The 20,032-nt window shown below is 43.8% G+C and overlaps 1 protein-coding gene across 5 annotated transcripts in view; it reads left to right on the plus strand.

The window, feature by feature from the left end:
- CEP85L (centrosomal protein 85L) overlaps nucleotides 1–20,032 on the plus strand; it is a 235,356-nt gene that overhangs the window by 183,352 nt on the left and 31,972 nt on the right. For all 5 annotated transcript variants that reach the window (XR_012645059.1, XM_074990679.1, XM_074990676.1 and 2 more), the window contains 3 exons: nucleotides 15,069–15,186; nucleotides 17,462–17,638; nucleotides 19,636–19,788. Coding sequence is in view for 4 of the 5 variants with exons in the window: in XM_074990679.1 (XP_074846780.1) it covers nucleotides 15,069–15,186; nucleotides 17,462–17,638; nucleotides 19,636–19,788 (448 nt within the window). In the remaining variant the exon portion in view is untranslated. The remainder of the gene's footprint in view (nucleotides 1–15,068; nucleotides 15,187–17,461; nucleotides 17,639–19,635; nucleotides 19,789–20,032) is intronic.

A 20,032-nucleotide genomic window follows, 5' to 3' on the forward strand; every position in this document is an offset into this window, starting at 1 on the left:
GAACTGGTGCATCGCCAGCAATATAACCTTGAAAGCCTCGTACTTACCAGGCGCTCACAATGTGAAGGCAGACCAGCTGAGCAGGCGCTTCGCAGTCATGCACGAGTGGCAGATCCGTTCCGATCTGCTACGACCGATCTTTCACGCATGGGGTTTTCCCCAGATAGACCTGTTTGCCACTCAACACAACAAGAAGTGCCCACGATACTGCTCCAGGGCAGGACTGGGACGGGGGTCCCTGGGGGACGCATTCGCGATCTCCTGGAGGGGCCCCCTGCTTTACGCATTTCCTCCCACAGTGCTTATCCACAAAGTTTTGCAGAAAGCCAGGAGAGAGGGAGCCCGAATGATCCTAGTAGTCCCAACGTGGAATCGACAGCAATGGTTCCCCTTACTCCTGCGCATGTCGGACCGTCCACCGATGCCCCTCCCGGTGGCGCCGGATCTGCTCACGCAAGCTCAGTGGTCCATAGTGCATCCACACCCCCGAGGCCTACGACTACAAGCATGGTTTATCCATGGCTCAGCTCCCTAGAGAGCACGTGTACGGAGGAAGTGCAACAAGTCCTAGAAAGTAGCAGGAGGACTTCCACCAGGAAGACCTACAAGCAGAAATGGACTCGCTTCACTGCATGGTGTTCTACCAAACAGTTACCCCGCCTTGTTGTGCCTATACCTGTAATATTAGAGTATTTACTGGACCTCAAGAGAGGAGGACTCTCCCTATCCTCATTAAAGGTCCACCTTGCCGCTATTTCGGCTTTCAGACATGAAGAGGAAGGGCACACGGTGTTCGCCCATCCCATGTTTACCAGGTTCCTCAAAGGGCTGGTAAACCTATACCCCCCTCGGAAACCGCTTCCACCTTCGTGGAGCTCGGACCTGGTGTTTAGTGCGCTAACGGGACCACCGTTTGAACCTTTAGCCACGGTTTCCCTCCATCTCCTTACGATAAAGACTACCTTTCTTCTCGCAATCACGTCAGCTCGCAGGGTGAGCGAGCTTGCAGCAGTTATGGCAACGCCACCCTGCACAGTATTTTCCAAAGAGGCGGTAACCTTACGGCTGCATCCAGCCTTTGTTCCGAAAGTTTCTTCAGAGTTTCATATTAACGAACCTATAGTTTTACCCTCGTTTTATCCAAAGCCTCATAACTCCAACAAAGAGGCGCGCCTACACCTCCTGGATGTGAGGAGGGCGCTGGCTTTCTATATAGACAGGACTAAGTCCTTCCGGAAAATGGATAGACTCCTAGTCTCTCTCGCTCCCAAATCAAAAGGAGAAGGTCTCTCTTCGCAGAGAATCTCGAAGCACATCGTATCCTGCATAAAAATGTGCTACGAACTCAAAAAGACTCCTTTACTGGCCCTGCCCAAGGCTCACTCCACTAGGGCGGTGGCGGCATGAACAGCCTTTTTCAAGGGCGTTGCGCTAAAAGACATTTGCAGAGCGGCGACCTGGTCATCCTATGACACCTTCGCCAAACATTACGCCCTTCACAGGGATTCCAAGAGGATACCCGTCTCTCGACAGCGGTCCTCTCGGGGACAAGCTGCACATAATCCGATTACCCACCTCCTATCTTGGGTTACTGCTGGGCAGTCACCTAACGTGGAGCACCCACGGGGACACTCGTAGAAGAAAGAGAAGTTACTCACCGTAGTAACGGTGGTTCTTCGAGATGTGTCCCCGTGGGTGCTCCACCACCCGCCCATCCTCCCCGCTTCGGATCTCTGTTTAGTGTTTTGCAGGAGCATCCGAGGCGGTTGGTCAAGGAACTGGCGGGGACCGGATCGCGCACGTGGCCAGGAGCGGCGCGCACCGGCGCATGTGTGGTCCGGCAGAAACTGCTGGAAAGATCCGACCTGCGGCACCGGGGCGAGCCCGACACCTAATGTGGAGCACCCACGGGGACACATCTCGAAGAACCACCGTTACTACGATGAATAACTTCTCTTTCAGTGAGTTAGGGAGCTTTTAAAGATTTGAGAAATAGGCGTCGTACGTATGCACTTGATAAAAGTGCATTCAAAGCTCTTTCTGAGTTACCTAGAGAATGATAAATCCAGAATAAATGTCTAGGGCCGTGTCTACACTAGCCCCAAACTTCGAAATGGCCATGCAAATGGCCAATTTGAAGTTTATTAATGAAGCGCTGAAATACATATTCAGCGCTTCATTAGCACGCGGGCGGCCACGGCGCTTCGAAATTGACGCGGCTCACTGCTGCGTGGCTCGTCCCGACAGGGCTCCTTTTCGAAAGGACCCCGCCTACTTCGAAGTCCCCTTATTCCCACTAGGAGATGGGGATAAGGGGACTTCGAAGTAGGCGGGGTCCTTTCGAAAAGGAGCCCCATCGGGACAAGCCGCATGACGGCTAGCCGCGTCAATTTCGAAGCGCCACGGCCTCCCGCCTGCTAATGAAACACTGAATATGTATTTCAGCTCTTCATTCATAAACTTCGAAATGGCCATTTGAATGGCCGTTTCGAAGTTTGGGGCTAGTGTAGACGTAGCCTTGATAAACATTTCCTTGGTAATCTTTGGTATGAAGCAGAAGAGTACTGTTAGCAAGACAAGGAAAGTGAAGTAATATATTTTATTGGACCAATTTTTGTTGGTGAGAGAGACGAGCTTTTGAGATTACACAGTGCTCTTCTCCAGGCGTTAGAGTCTAAGGTCTGGTCTGCACTACACGGCTAGATCAATATAAGGTGCCTTGCGTTGACCTTGCTGTGGAACACTCTTCACTTAAATTTGGCTCTCACTGATGTACGTGCCTCTCTACACTGACTTAATAATGCTACCCCCCTGACTGGTTTAGAATCATGGTTGATGTACTTAGGTTGATGCAATGTCATTGAAGATACTGTGTTGCTTATATTGACTATTACTGGCTCTTGTATCTGCCCCACAATGCTCTACACTGACATTGCAGTTGATACAAGTGCTCCTGGAGAGAAGGAACCAAGTGTGCACATGCACACAAGTAATTTAATAACTGCACTGGCACTGAATGCCAACATAAGTTGGGTTGACATAATTTTGCTGTGTAGATAGAGGCTAACTCAGTGTCACTGCTAAATACAAGGTTCAACAATTTTTTTAGCATAGTTAACACATTCCAAGGGATCATTCAAGATCAAATGGCCTGTTCAGACCTGTCCAGGCATACAGAAGAAAGGGGTGTTGTCACTGGGTTACAGATTTTGTTGTAATTTGCCATAAAGCCAGTGTCTTTATTCAGTCCATGATTTTTAGCGTCTAGGAAAGAAATGAATTTAAGCTTCCAGGCTCCTCATATGAAAGTGTTGAACGGATGAGGACCGATAGTTCAGATATCACTTTGTGAAAAGTGTTCATCCGCATGTGACATGGTTATTATCGTTTTCCTGAAACAGTTCATTCAAAAGCTTAGAGCTTGTCTAGTTTCACCAATGTGATTGTTACTGGGACATTTAGTGCACTGGATGAGGTATACCACATAGTGATAGGCATGGATAGAGTTCAGGATCTTAAAAGGTGTGTTTTGAGTGTTTTTGGATTGTAGATCATCTTAGCAGCAGAGAACTGTCTGCAGGTTTTGTATCTGTTGTTCTGGCAGGGTCCGGTGCTGCTGTGTTTTGTGCAGCAGTCTGCAGTTGAATGTCACCTTTTAAAAGTTTGTGGCACTTTCTGAAGTTTTTGATGATTGACACTTCATGAAGTTTTTGAAGTTTTGGGGGCAAAAATATGCTTTTAGTGAAAATAATTCTGAATTTAATGAAGCTCATGTTTAAAGGTACAGATGTGAGCCTAAGGCTATGTCTACACTAGACATAGCAGTCGATGGCTGATAGGCGATTTTAGCTATGCCAACTGCCTAGCTAAAATTGACTTTTCAGCCGTCAACTTATGTGGCTGTCTTTATGGAAGAAGGTCGACAGGAGAACTCCTCCCGTCAACCTTCCTTGGTCCTCATGGGTCGATGTTGACCCCAGAAAGCACCGTTTCACACATGCATGAACAGCACCCTGGAAGATCGACCCTGAGTGGGTGGGTCTTCTGAGGTAATGTAGACATAGCCCAAGTGTCAAAGTTTGGATCTGAATGCCAAAGAGCATTTGGATCCTGGGATATTGGTTTGTGTCCATTTCTAATAATGGAGCTCGGAGGAGCTGGTAAAGATATATAGACTGTACTAATTGTGAATTGTTTGACACCTCATTAAAAATTGGCATGCAGAACATAGATAATTTATGTAAAATAGGGATTGGCCAACTATGGGAAAGATGGATGTCTGTCATGGAATGTTTTAGTGCCCTGTTACTTACGTCCAGTGACTCTCTTCTTATAATTCATTTGTGTAGTTTAGTTGGACATAATGGATAGAATTTTGTCCCATATGTAATCTGTTCCTCTGGGCTGACTTATTTTGCTATTTTTTCTTTGTTAATAGTCGAGGTTTAGGCCTGATTTTCTTTGCACCCCTATCCTCATTAATAAAGTATGATACAAGTTTAACCTCTCTAATCTGGTACCCTCAGGACCCGACTGGTGCTGGACAAGAGAATTTGCCGAACCACCCCTCCCCTTCGGCTGAGAGTTGTATACTGTGCCTCTTGGCAGTAGCACAGAAGCTGTTCCAGGAACGGTGCTGCATGCTGTAATGTAAACTACAGGTTGAACCTCTCTAAACCAGACCTCTCTCGTCTGGCAACATACATAATACAGCATGATTTTAGTTAACTGGACAACCACTTGGCAGTCTCCCATGGTCCCATAAAGTTTGTTTACAGCCACCAGTCTGGCTCTCCAGTGTTCTGTGCTGTTGTTTAGCTGTAACTTACCCCAAATGTCTCGAAGAGCCCAGTAAGCAGTGGAACTGTTGGTAATGTGCTCTACAATACTTACCTCCCGTGGTACGGCAAATTCTCTTGTCCAGCACTGGTCAGGTCCTGAGGGTGTTGGATGAGAACAGTTCAACCTGTAGTATAAGTAGGCAAAGGGCAATGCTTTTCATTAGGGGGTTTAAAAAGCTGCTTATAAAAACTGCATGTCTTAATGCTGAGGAGACTGAGATCAGTTTTTGTTCAACTGCAACAACAGTAAAAACTGGTCTAGATCCACCTCCTCTGCTAAGGAAAATGCACGAGAGCGTATGGGTGTGCATGCGTGTCTCCACCCCCCAGACACACACACACACACACACACACACACACACACACACACACACACAATCACCTCCATGCATGGGATCATGAAAAATAAACAAGCCCTGAGTTAGGATTTACCCTAACCACAGGTGTGTTGCAGAGTGTTGTAATGTTTACAAGCTGAACACAACTGGACACAGTACAGAACAGCTTGAATACATAACCAAATCTGGAACGTGTTCATATTCTCATGTACTTTGTTTTGACATCATCTGATTTTTAACACTAGAGGGAGCAGTGAGTTCTTCTGTTGATTTTGGTAAATGCCAGTGTCGCATTTTTAATTCTGTAAGCTTCCATTTCGCTTTGTATCTTAAAACTGTTAAACAAAATTATGACCTTGTTTTTTAAAATTTGGAGTGGTTCTGACCTTAACCAACCAGTACATCTAGGCATTTACCGTACAAAGTTAAGCAGTACTGGCACTATTCGTTGGGCAGGAGCTATGTGCATAAATGCCAAGTATCTGAACATATGACATAAACTACTGAAAATAACACTGCGCCTAGCAATGATTGCAGTGTTCTCTTCCAAACAACTTCGGGGTATCCAAACAGCTTTTTAGGGGAAGGTATATGTTAGAGTTTTAGTGAATAGCTCTCATTCCTCAGGGTGTAATGATGTTTAGATTTTTAGGACAGCTCTTTAATCACTGAGTTTGTATCCCCCAGCTGAATTGTGTTTAGATCTTTCATGTAGAGACTGCTGAATTCAGATCAATTTTCTTCCCTTTTGTCAAATTATTTTGTCTTGGTGTGTTGACATCATACTGTCTGTGATTGGATTATGTGGACATTGCTGCCACTATCCATTTCTCAGTGCTTAACTGTAGCTATCTTGATTTGAGTATTTTGTTATCATCGCATTGTTGCTTAATGCAAAGTAACAGCATTTTGAAATAGCAATTTTTGAAGGGATTTAAGCACGGGATGATAGTAAATTCATGAATGGCCTACTAAGAGCTATATAGTCTTCTGGATACGAATGTGCAACTGTCTGTGACGTAAGCGGGATTTCCATGCCTTAGATGAAGACCAGTGTGTTTCTGGTCCATTGGGAGCATGTTGTAAAGCTCTGCTCACCCACACAATCAGAATAAATGATTGCAGGGCAGGTGAGTAAATTATAATTAGCTTTTACCTTATTGTGTGTCATTTTGGTAGAAAGTGAGAGTAAAAGTTTTGTACCTTGACTAGTAAACTTTGATGTTGATTTTATCACTTAAAAAAATCTTTTAAGTGCAGCCTTTCCAGGGGTGGCTACAACTTACATATGTCTACCTTTGCACCTTCTATGTATGCCCTTTGATTGTGATAGCCATGTGGTTAAAAAATAGTTGTGGACACTATTAATTGCGCCATCTGCACTCTCACCACTATTGGGCTATATTCACATTTCCGGGCTGCTTCATAAAGTGCCCATGTAAAAATGGACATTCCAGAGACATGGTTTTTTCCCAAAGTTCCAAATATGGTTTTCCTTTCTCCATCCCACATTCAGTTCCCTTACGGCCCAGGAAGGAGTGGTGTTTGGTTTGAGCTAGGGGCAGGTTTAAGGTAGCATATGAAGAAACAAGGATTCCATTGCAAATAAGGATTTTCTCCACTGCCATCTCCTACCAGTGATCAGAGTTTTAGGCTTTGGTCCTTGGAGGTCTTGTGATACTGGACGTGTGAATCCTGATCCTATTTGAGGCCTTCGTGTGCTATTCGAGAACAACAGTAAATCATAATACAGTGCATCTGCTTCTGAGTAACTTGTGACATTTCAGTTGCCATTTGATCTGTTGTAAAATTGGTATAGGTTGCACCTCTCAAATCAGGTACTGTGCTCTCTCGTCTGGCTCCGGACCCTGGATGTTCAGGATCAGAGAGTATCGGGCCAGTGCAGGAGCACCAGTGGGGCTGAGAGCAGAGCTCTTGCCTGCCCCACAGCAGCGCAAGGACTGGAACCTCCTGCCCTGTTTTGAAGTTTTCTAAAGTACAGGACCTTACACCTGCTCTTGGTGTAGAACTGCATATTGCCACGAAGAGACTCAGAGGAATAAATGTAAAAGTGCAGATGGAAATATTTCTCTGGGAGACTGATGCAAAAGAACGGAATACCCATCCCCTTTACTCTATGAGGCTATTACTAATGTTGGAATATCACCCTCAGGATTCAGATTGGGGTGAGAGAGCATGTGAGCTGGTCAAAGATGCCTGATGAAAGCAATTTGTCACATAGATATAACCACCAGTTACACAGCTGCGTGTATGATCTGTGTACACACGTGTATGTTAACAGAGAGATAGCTGTGTAGTCTGTGTTCTCTCAAAACAAAAAAGCTGTCAAGTAGCACTTCAAGTAATTTATTAGGTGATGAGCTTTCGTGGGACAGAGCACAAAAAAACATGAAGCGGTCGGTCTATCCCAAGAAAGCTCATCACCTAATAAATTATTTTATTAGTTTTTAAAGTGCTACATGACTGCTTGTTTGTTTTGACATGTATGTGTGTAAAAGGTGTGTATAAGTAACCAGCCTGGAGGAGACTGTTTTGAATGTGAGAAAGCATCATTAGTGTCCATTCTGTCCTCCTAATATGGAAGAGAGTCAGAAAGAATTTTTGTCTGAACCGGCTTGTTTATGAACAACACGGACCACTGGCAATAACCCAACTTCTTTCACATCCTGATGAATTCCACTCTGAAAATGCTGTGCAGTGCCCTTTGTGCCATATGGAATGTTGGCTATCATTGTGGAATTTTCCAGTGAGATCTTTATTTGAGCAAAAGAGAGTAGGTGCAAATGAAGTGCAAAATGAGCATTTCCTATCTCTTGTCTCTTTTATAAGTGGAGCGGTCCTCTACTCTTTTCCATATTAATTAAACTGGCATACAAAAACAGATTCTTCCCTGTGGGCACTAGCATTCTCATTATGCAGTCACGCCAGCCATCTTGTCAAATGTAGGGGGTGTGCCTGCAGCCCAGTGTTTCCATGGGGCATGGTGTGCTACCCATTGCGTATTAGCCCTGCTTTGCAGACTGCTGCCCGGGGAATGATGTATATGTGGAGAAGGAACGCTTTCTGTCATCTCTGTGGTCCCTAAACTTTAGATGGACCCTTATTTGAGGAGCACAAGGGAAGCTCTTGCATTACCTCCCCCGTGTACACAGCCCCTGTGCACTTGCATAAGGTGTAAGGATTGTCAGAATGTAGTCCTAAAACAAAATGTGCCTATGGGGCTGAGCACTGGATTTGCCCAGTATATCAAATGGTGTGGATACCAATTCTGGGATTCACCCGTTATTGCTGGTCTGGTGCCTCCTGCTGGTAATTCTGGGCGTTAGCTGTTGAGACTGATGGCCCTGTCCATGATTTGCATACCTTCAGTCTAATTCTGGTCTGTAGCTCCTCTTGCTCTTGGACCCTCAGCGTCATCTCTGTGGCTCAGTCTCTGGGATACAGTCCACCAGCAGTCCCAGGCAGTCTTCCCATTCACTACCTTAGCTATTCCACACCCTTGGTGGCTGGCATGGGAATCCTTTTGACATGAGTCCTCCTCCTTTGAGTGCTTGCTCATGTTCATTCGCCATAGGTCCATGTCCTTGCCATGTGCACTGGTGCCAGAAGATCTTCCCTTAGTACCCATAGGGAATTTGACACAGGCACACTTTGGAGTGGTGTGCACATGTTGCACCATATAGGGTGCCTCCAGCCCCCTCCATCCTCAGGTCATTCCTGCTGCCAGTGGCGGTACTTGGAGTGTGCTCGTCTCAAGCTTAGCTATTGCGCATTTCCCATTTGGACTCTGTTTTCCTTGTAAAAGTTTCCATTGTTATTTAGGTTGCTGTTATCAGTTAGATAGTGTAGGCCCCATATGGACTTAACCACAGGTCGGGACATGTCCCATTACCTCCGTATTCAGTTGCAGTTGACCCCTGCTACTCAGCAGCTGCCCCACTGCAACTGTTTATGGTGCTTAGGAAAGGCACAGCTAAGTGACAAGGGCCACATTTGCAAGTCTTTTAACTCTTGTACCAAAAAGTAGAGCGACGTGTCTCGAGGCTCTCCCAATGGAATCTGCTTTAACTCCAGTGTGTGAACACTTGAACTTAGCACTGAGCACCAGCATGTCAATGCACAGCACTCTGCCAGTGGCATAGGCCTCCCAGCATAGTTATCTAGTTCCACAGAAGCCTATATAAGGCAGGCGCAAATCTCTGGGCCCTAAGAAGGGCCCTCCAGCTGTGGCACAGTAGACACCTCAGGCACCTTTAGAGCATGGCTCCCCCTCTTGCTCCCTGGCTCCTTCTCAATGGTGTTGAATAGCTCCAGGTGCCATCAGCGCTGGAGGCCTTACAGGTGGCCCAGGATATCTTGTCCATCCCTGTAGCCGTAGGACTGTACCATCAAGAAGTCGGCTGTAGCACTGCCCCAGTCTCTGCAGAGGCTTTGATCGCTGTTGGATGGAATGTATAGGGCCTCAGTTCCATGCAGCAAAAGCTATAGGGCCTGCAGCTTGGCTCAGTCCCTAACAGGGCCCAGTATGTTCAGGACAGGTACTCTTTGTGGTCCAAGGGTTGTTCAACAGACAGGTCCCTGGCATGGCACTATTCACTGCATCAGTACCATTCCCCACCTCAGGATCCTCCCCACACCCCTCAGCATGTCTCTGAGGAGCCCAGCTCCCCAGGTACAGGTTAGATATTAGGAAAATACTTCACCAGGAGGATGGTGAAGCATTGGAATGTGTTGCCTAGAGAGGTGGTAGATTCTCCATCCCTCGGGGTTTTTGAGTCCCGGGTGGAAAAGGTCCTGTTTGTGATGACCTAGTTGAGGTTGATCCTGCTTGAAACAGGGGGCTGGACTCAATGACCTCCTGAGGTCCCTTCCAGCCCTATGATTCTAAGGTCAGCCCAGGGCAACCCAAAAAAATAGAGACTCACACTGGATTTGTTTGGGCATAAAAATTATTTGTCCTTCTATCTCCAGATCTGAGTACCAAATCACCAGGACCTCATAGCCCACTATCAGGTGAACAGTTTGAGTCTTTTTTTCCTGGAGGACTCAAAGGAGGAGTTTCATACCCCAACAGAGGAAAGGACTACATCTGCTCAGGCAGCATTCTAGGCGGCCTTGGATGCAGTAGACATGGCAGCCCATTCTATGGTATTGGCCATCTCCATGCAGAGGGCAACCTGGCTGCTTCTCTCCCGCCTGTCCCCCAGGGTGCAGCAATCTCTGCAGGATCTACCCTTCGATGGGGTGGCCCTGTTTGTGAAGCAGAAGGGGGCTCTTCATGCTCAGGCTGTACGTCCCAGGGCCTGTGCGTAGGAAATTTAAGCCTCAGACTCTGCCTGCTCAGCATTCCCACTCCTGTCATTGTAGGGAAAATATAAAGGGTTCAGGAAGAGACAGTCTTCTGTCCAATCCAGCTCCTCCTATCCTAAAGTCACCTTCAAGAGCCTCTTTTTGAGGGTTTGAGTGAGGATGACGTACCTCTCAGCCCACTGGGTCCTTCCCCTGAGCTCTTCTCCTACTCTTTGTACCCTTTTCTCCCTGTGTGGTGCTTTGTAACCACAGACTGTAAAGTCCTCAGACCTGTTCTTTGCTACAGACAGTCACTCAACCTCAAGAAAATACTCACTAGCAGCCATGCACCACACCACAGAATCACTAACCCAGGAACCTATACCTGCGGCAAAACCAGTTACCAGCTCTGTCCACATATCTATACTACATAAAGACAAACCAGAGTGTACTAGAGATACCATCATTGGAACTAACCACATCAGCCACACCATCGGGGCTCATCAACTGGCACATCCACTAATGTGATATATGCCATCATGTTCCAGCAGTGGCTCCCTGCCATATGCATTTATGTCCATTCATCCTTTAGCACAATCAGACATTAGGAATTGGAATACACATAAACCCGTAGGAGAAAACTTTAACCTCCCTAGACGTTCAGTGAAGGACTTGAATGTAGCCATTCTTCTACAAAAGGATTTTACCACAAGATTACAGAGGGAGACATCTGAATTGGAATTAATTTGCAAGTTTGACACATTTAACCTTGGGGTTAACAGAGCTCTCAATCATCATATCTGAGAAGAAAAACACATTTTCAAGTCCATTTTATCCCCATCCAATAAAATGAAACTGCTTTACTACAGATTTTTTTTTTGAGGGGGCACGGTAATTCAATATGAGATACTGGATACAACACGATCTTTCATGTTAAAAAGAATCTTCAAAGCTTTCTCTTCTGCTGCTGGATCATAGCATTATGCCTTGAAGAAAAGGTGAAAAGAGATGTCTTGCAAACTAAAGTCTTCTTTGAAAAATGTCAGTGTTATATCTGTACCAATTATTTTGACTACAGAAGTAGAAAGTAGTGTCTCCTTTTTAATGAAGATAGATATCTCCTTCTATATTATAAATCAGCTTCCCAAAAGGGTGTTTTTCACTTTTTTTTTTTTAGTTTTTGTTGTATATAAAATACATTTTTGCTTCCCTTGAGTGTAACTTCTTTAACTGGCACTTCAGAGGCAAGCAAGTCATTTCTTTTCATCCCTTTTCCTCAGGATGAGCCTGCTGGCATACAGAAGAACCCAGGACTGAGATTAAAAAAAAAAAAAACAAAAATAAAAACCCTAACTAAAATAAAAACTCCAGACACTTGTCACTATCTTCTGGTTGACAAAAGAGAAACAGTTGACACAACTAAAAGTTCATGTATTAAAAGTGATGTTATTCTTGTTTTTTTTCCCCCTACACTCAGTATTTAGTTTTGAGAGAGATTTTTATGGAGTATATGGTGGTCCTATAAATTAGACAGTACTTTCAGTGCAGCCAGAAATAAATTATAGCCATCACTTGCTGAAAAAAGCGTTTTTTTTTAAATTTTCATGTCTGCGAAAATGCTGCTGGGCGGGGGGGGGAGTGTGACTGAAAAAAAAACTCATTGTATCAGGAAATTTTGAAATTTACTTATTCTCATAAATATTGTTTAATGAATTGTCTTAAGATGTTCTACGGTTACGTCTTATTTTGTTTTTGTTTTTGTTTTTCCCATACATCCAATATACATATAATACATACTACATACCACAACTTATGCAACAAACATTTACAGGGTATGCACATACACCTTTTTTTTAAGCCTCAAATCCCTCTTTGGCCGTGTCTACACTATCCCAAAACTTCAAAATGGCCACGCAAATGGCCATTTTGAAGTTTACTAATGAAGCGCTGAAATACATATTCAGCGCCTCGTTAGAATGCCGACGGCCGTGGCACTTTGAAATTGCCGCGGCTCGTCCAGATAGGAGTCCTTTTCGAAAGGTCCTCGCTAACTTCGAAATCCCCTTATTCCTATCTGCTGATAGAAATTTGAAGTTGCGGGGGTCCTTTCGAAAAGGACCCCCGTCTGGATGAGCCACGGCAATTTTGAAGTGCCGCAGCCGCCGGCATTCTGAGGCGCTGAATTTGTATTTCAGCGCTTCATTGGTAAACTTTGAAGTGGCCATTTTGAAGCTTTGGGGTAGTGTAGATATAGCTTTTGTGGTGCAGCAGACTGAAACACAGTCTGCTGACCAGTTGGTGAATTTTCCTGGCTAAAAACAAACAAACAAAACCTCCCTTGTGTGTTTGGATTTACTTTTTTTTTCTCCCGTCCTTTGGCTTCAGAGTTGCCTTATCTAACTAATCAAGGTTCCTTTTCCTATCCAGCCTTTTATTTTTTGTCACCATTTCTTATTGCTTTTCATTTATTAAAAACTTGTTGATGGGATTGTCTGGAAGACATTAATTTAGAAATCATTCTGGTTATGGATTATAATTTTTAGGTCATTTAGGCTGTTTCCTCAAAGATAGATCTCTTTGCTTAGAAATTAATCTGCCCCTGCTATTTATTCCCTCTCACCACAAGATATAATCTCCACAGAATTTAACTGTCATATCTCAAACAGATTTGTGAATGTAGCTGATGTGTAAGTGTCTGTTACCCAAACAAAGCCCTCCTAGTATAACCAATACCAATCAAAGAAAATTATCCAACCAACCAAAACCATAACAAGACAAACAGCAAAGGAGGGGGCAGATTGTATTCAAAGAATGAGAAAAGCATATAATTTTTATTGTTTCTAAAAAATGCCCCACTGCTGTTTCTTTGTGCTTTTCAAGGTTTTCATAGTCCAATATGGCAAAGGTGATTTTAGTCAATCAGAGGAAGCACCATCTCTCAGGAGAGAGATTAGTGGGGCATTAGGTATCTGAGGTAACTCCAATGATTTGTGAGTTGATGTCCAATGTTGTGTTTGGACGGCTAAACTGGTGGCAAGATTGGTGTAAGCAATAAAGTAGTTTGACCTGTACAGCTTGGATATCTAGTGCTGTGCAAGTATAAATGCACTAGTACAGTGGTTCTCAACCAGGAGTATGTATACCCCGAGAGTATGCAGAGCTCTTCCAGAGGGTACATTACCTTAGTGTTTCTCAACCTTTTTAATGAATTAAAAAATTGGACTTATTATATATCCATCTAATGGTTTTATTTCCTTTTTTGCATTATCATAAGTACAGTGGCAAGTTGCCTATAGGCCAGGGACGGTCAATCCATGGCTCTTGAGTCGCGTGAAGCTCTTTCAAGCATTTAAATGTCACTCTTGCTCAGACCTGCATGCTGGGAGTGCCATTTGCTGCTCTGTGCACATGCGCCCGTGCTTGGGGGGAGAAGCACATGGCAGCGGCTCTGGTGAGTCACTGGCACTGAGTTTGAGCAGGGGATGAGGGATGCCTGTCTCTGGGCAGGGAGAGAGCATAAGTTCGAGCAGGAGGAAGCTGTGGATGCCTGGTTCTGGGGGAGGGCATTCAACTAGAGACAGGGAGGCTCAGGGTGTCTTGCTCTCGCAGAGGGGTGCAGATTGGGTTATAGCAAGCAGCTGGAGATAGCTGGTTCTGGAGGAGGGGAAGGGCATTGAGCCATATATTATATATTTTATTTATCTACCTACCTACCTACCTAACTGGTTGGCTAGCCCTGCTATAGACAGTTTCTTCCAACCATCCAGTTACGATTAAGTGTTTAAACAAATGTGTTGCAATGTTAGAAGATTGTTTGTCTGAAAATTGTATATATATAAATTTTTAAAGGGATGTTTTATTAAAAAAGTTGAGAAACTCTACTAGTATATTTGTAGAAAGTCAGAAAAGGAAGTAGTAAGCAGAAAAAACAACTAGAAGGAGAGTATGGGGTTAAACGCTGCTGTTCTTATTTAATGGCCACAGCTTTTCCTTTTCAACTTTGGGGCCTTTATTGGTGTATAAATTTCAGTTATGTGAAAACTACCAGAGGAGCAAAAGCAGGTGTAGTAGGTGAGTGTGGGGAGATCTCTTTATCATTATTCCTGTTGGGTTTTTCCTGCATATCTCCCTTGGCCCTTTTCTGACCTCTGGTGTAAAAGACATCTCTAATTAAAAGATTCATGGTAGTCTCAAGAGACAGTTCTGCAGGAGTCCCACCTGGATATTCTTGAGATAAATTTAGGTCGTTTTATACATGCTTCATGGGGAATATGTGACAATGGAAGACAACAGAAGTCTGTATTTCATAGCCTAGTAGGATGCAAATTCTGCCTGAGTCTGAATTAATTTCAGATGGCTGTGATGGGAAATACCATAGCTAATGTAGATGGTTGCTGCCATGGTTTCTGGTGAAACAACTGACTTTGGCTAAGTGGCATCTATAGTTTTCTCTCTCTCTTTTCACTAAGTTTAAGTTTGGTCTCTATCGCTATTGTGATCGAAAGTATAAACTGTCAAGATTCATGGTTTCCTCTCCTTCTCCCTGCCCCCTAACATGATCTGACTTTGTGTATTACAGGCAGAAGCAACAAATAAACAGTTTACATCAAAAGATAAGAGAGAATGAATTACGGGCTCAACATGCCAGGCTGAGCCATTTTATGAATTGTGAAGAATCTTATATGACAAATGTACAGGTAAGATGGTTACTTTTTGTTTGGGTGTTTCAGTATATACTAACTGAACCAATATGAAGTACCAGAGAGCATGCCACAGTTAATTGAAGGCCAAAAAGTAAAGCAGTTTAAATTATTTGTAATATTGCCTAATATTCATACTACTACTTTGAATGCTGTCTCTGTGGGTACTCCCCTTCAGGTGGCTGTGCAGTTTCATGCTGTCAGAGATTTTTGCTAGCAGTATCAGGTCCAGGCATCTGTGTGCAGTAACTGCCTTGTGGCTCGACTAGTGTATGTATAATGCAAATGGACCCGGATTGTCAGCAGGAGCAAATGAACCTGTGACAGTAGGGGCCAAAGCCCTGTGCTCTACCACATGAGCTAAAAGCCAGCTGGTTCTCAGCTTGGGCTGTAGAGGACACTCATCATTTCTCTGGGAAGTGGTCTAGGTGCCACTAAATGGGACAGTGAGCCACACATAGGTGTGCGGGTAACATATGCATACCCAACACTCCTCAACTTGTTCCTAACCATTCTCAGCTTGAGATGGAGTGGTGCCCATGTGAAGTTTAGAAAAATAGCAGTTTTAGTTTAATATATTCAATTTAGTTTAGATTATTGTTTTTTTAAGTAACATGAAAAAGTCCTGCTACATTATTTTTGTCTCTAAATCCTGAAGAGGGATGCTTTAAAAATACCTGGATCCCCGGGTTTTAAAAAAGTATGCATCTGGTAATGATGCCATGCCAGTCTGAGATGGACTCTCACTTTGTGTCCACTGCTGTAAGTAAGCACACACACTTCAGATGTGTTCTCACTGCAACCGTCTAAAGGCAAGCTGCCAGGAGAAATAGGGATCTCCATCTGAAACTAAATTTCGATGAAGAAATCCCTTTTCTCTGCAACAGAATTTACAAGTGGCTCCCCTGGTGCTGTCTCCATCGACAGGGTGAGTGCCTCCTCCTTGGAGAAATCAGGAAAAAGGGCCTTGCAAGATCCCTGCTATTGGTGCCAAGCTTGTCAAGAGTGAACACCTGCAATAAAACAGGCACCTCTAGCACCCTCCAGCCAGTGACCTCTGCCACAAGAGAAAGGAATCCAGTCACAGGCACTATCTATCATCTGTGGTTTGGTACCACAGTCTATACTGCAGATTGTGGCTCCACCACTAGCGCTGAGTGTTGGATGCCAAACACTGCACAAACAAAATGATGGTGCAGAAGAAAGCCATTCGTAAATGATCAGCACCCGAAGGAGACGGCACCACAGATAATGGCATAACTCCTCTCCTTCAATTCTCTGAGATACCAAATCCATCACCCGGCTCTCCACTACTTAGTTCCATAGGTTCCACCATCCTCAAGCAATGAGGAAGGAGAAGACGGGGAGGAGGCCTTCTTTTCAGGATGTTCTTCCCCAGCAGATTCTAGTTATAGTCACTTCATAGTCTGGCTTCTTTTTGGGGGTTCTAATGAATGTTCTACATTGGAAGTGCTAGGGAGATCTTTTTTTTATAGAACTAAAAACCTAAATTGAGGGACAAATTTAAGCATGTCATGGAGATCATAACAGCAATGAAGGGTCCTGTGGCACCTTATAGACTAACAGAAAAGTTTTGAGCATGAGCTTTCGTGAGCACAGACTCACTTCATCAGATGCTGGTCCATGAAGTGAGTCTGTGCTCACAAAAGCTCATGCTCAAAACTTTCCTGTTAGTCTATAAGGTGCCACAGGACCCTTCGTTGCTGTTACAGATCCAGACTAACACGGCTACCCCTCCGATACATGGAGATCATAGTAATTCTTTATATTAAGGTATGATTGCCAAATTCAGATATTCTTCTGCTCCACAAAGTATAACTTCCAGAAATTTGTGGGGCTATTAGTTCATTTTCTGATGCTTATTAATAGCCCAGACATCTGGTATTGACAGAAAATAAAGCTGAACTCTATTTGAGTACCAAAAAAAAGTAGTATTGCGTAAGATGCTGTCTTCACTATGAGCTACAAGTGTGATTTCCCAGCTTGTGCTATTTATGTGTGCCTGTGGTAGCTTGATGAGAGCAGGGGAATAATCGCTGGGCTTGTAGTGCAGATATAGCCTAACGAACACCAGTGCAGCTATCTTTTGTAGTTTGCACTGTCACTTCTCAGTAAACATGTTGCATATTCTCTTTGTAAGATATGTACTGCATTTTCCAACCTACTAAGCGAGAGGGTTTTCCTCTAGGAGCCATCTGGTTATGTAAGACTACTGTCAGCTGCACTTAACTATACTTTTTTTTCTTAAAAGCATCCACCATATGAGAGCACATCATTGCAAGCTCCACTTTCAGAAAGAGTAGTGTCCCACTGTGAAGAGCTTGAGCAAAAGCTTGCATCAGTTGAAAATAAGGAAATGCAACTCAATGAGTTTCTCAAGCAAATTTCAAGCAAGTCTAGTGAAGAGAAAAAGAAGATGGAAGAGAAAGTAGGTGATTTTCATGTTTCAGTTTCACCTTTGTGCTATGGTTGTGTCAGAACTTTTTCAGTAGAAAGCAACTAATGTGTAGGCACTAATTTATCCTGCAGTGTCTATAGCCAGGCCACAATATGGCGTTTACACATGCCAGCCATAATTTACCACTTGTTCCAGTGTTATGTACTGTTAATGCAATTGCTCGATTTCAGTGGAGCTGCAGTGAGGGAAACTTGAGTATCACAATGTGAATCATGCCCATTAGAAGTTTACCAAACCTCAACCCCGTCAATAGGGTGGCAGCATGATTTTCCCTAAGGATGGAAGGAGCTTTTGATTTTGAAGACTGCAGGCTTTAAGGACAAAAGCTTGTAACAGTGTGCTGAACTCTTAATTTTTGTTTCTCTACTTACTTTCAGTTGAACACATTACGTAGAAGGAACATCATGTCCTCTGAGCAATCCTGGATACATCTTCAAATACATCATACAAACTGACAATTGAAATTATTTTCAAAACTCCATTAACTCATGTCTGCAATAGAAAAATTACCTATTACTGACAAGTGTCAACATGAATGGATATGAGCCTCTCTTGGAAGTTTTCAATGGTATTCAGAAACCAGTTAAAACCAATTTCAGCTCAGATCGGTTAGGCTTGCTCAGGGAGTCACTTTAAAGGAAAAGTGCACTGATAGACTTCAGCCAAACTGCCTGAAGAGTCATGTGATTTAAAGCACTCGTTAACATAAATAAAATAACATTTTTTTAAAAAATAGCTTGGAAAGTTTGGGGCTAGCATGGTTGTCTCTAATACAGCAGAGACCGGTCTCGTGTACGGAGCCGTTCTGCCTTCCTGAGTGAATGTGCCAAATCAATGAGTGGAAAAAAAGCTGCTGGCTTCTCTTCAAGAACTTAGAGTGCCAAGCAAATACAGCACCCCTGATTCTTGGCTGTTCTAGGGGCTGGGTGGACTCCTTGCAGCCTCGTTTGCTACACAGCCATGACTTATTCCGTAAGCCCCACCTAGCTGTGGGCTGAATGAGGCGGAGATCGTGTAATTAACAGAGGCATCAAAGTAGGATTGGATAGTAATGGTAGAAGGGAGGGACTGCAAGGCCAAAAAGAGAATATGCTGTGGCAGGAACACAGTTGATGGGAAGTCTGAACTCTGGGTGGAGGGCTAGGTCCAAGAGGCTGCCTGTCTGCGTGACCCTTTTGTATCATAACTGTACTGATGTTAGGATCAGTCAGTCTGTGATTCTATGATTGTGATTCCTGTCGCTATAGCACAAAAAAAAATGTTCCCAAAAATACATTTAGGGCCCCTGTCTTGAGAGGATGCTATTTGGCCACCTGTTTATATTATGTGTATTATAAAGCGAGTGTTGAAATAACACTTTGTAACTTAGGAAGAGTATCATGAGTGAGCCACTGTCAATGGCCTAATGAGGAGAGCGCTGGACTCTGGAGACCTAGGAGTTCTTCATCGCTCTGCCAGTGCCTACTGAGTGACCTTGAGCAAGTCACTTCACCTCTGTGCCTCTGTCTTCCACTCTCTAAGATGGGCCTTATGATAGTAACTTCCTATGTAAAGTATTTTAGGCTCAACTGACAAAAAGCACTATTTAAGACTGCAGGCCAGATGCGGTTCACCAGGGTTAGGCCCTGGTGGGCTGCCAAATGCTTTATTTACCTGCTTGTACAGAGGTAAATGAGCATCTGACAGCCTGCCAAGTGCTAACCATGGCAAATCACATTTGGGCCCTATGCTGCTTATTGCCCATCCCTGGTTTAAGAGCCAGATGTTGTTTTAGCATCACTGCAGTCTCAAAGCATAATAAATGGCCCTTTGGTGTAAATTTCTTTGGTAGCTAACCCTTAGTTCTGGCTGGGAACACAGCTTTGAAAGATCTGCTGAGTGTTGAGAATGAAAAATCTATTTCCAGATTGTCTTGTACAGATTTATTTTCTACCATAGTAAATTATATAATTTTATTGCCCTTTTAGCTTAAAACCAGAGACAGATATATAAATAGCCTGAAAAAGAAATGCCAAAAGGAGTCCGAACAAAACAAAGAGAAACAGAGACGAATTGAAACCCTAGAGAAATATCTGGCTGACTTGCCAACGCTGGATGATGTAGAAAGGCAGAGTAAGCAGGTAAGGGAGAAGTATCTGGTTTTATGGCTACTTAAAAGAGGAGGTCTGGATATAAATATATTCTGCGACATCCATTATTGATTGTTTTACAGTTCCTCTTGACTGAGTTGCAATGTGTATCACCCTTTACTCCACCTGATTAGTAAGGCAAATATTTAGTGTTATACAATGGTATAACAGTGTAACAAGGATAATTATAATAGAGCTAAGCATATTGCAGTCAAAATGAGGCTAAAAGTGTATT

Source organism: Carettochelys insculpta, chromosome 3 (assembly GCF_033958435.1).
Source record: "Carettochelys insculpta isolate YL-2023 chromosome 3, ASM3395843v1, whole genome shotgun sequence".
NCBI classification, from domain to species: Eukaryota; Metazoa; Chordata; order Testudines; family Carettochelyidae; genus Carettochelys; species Carettochelys insculpta.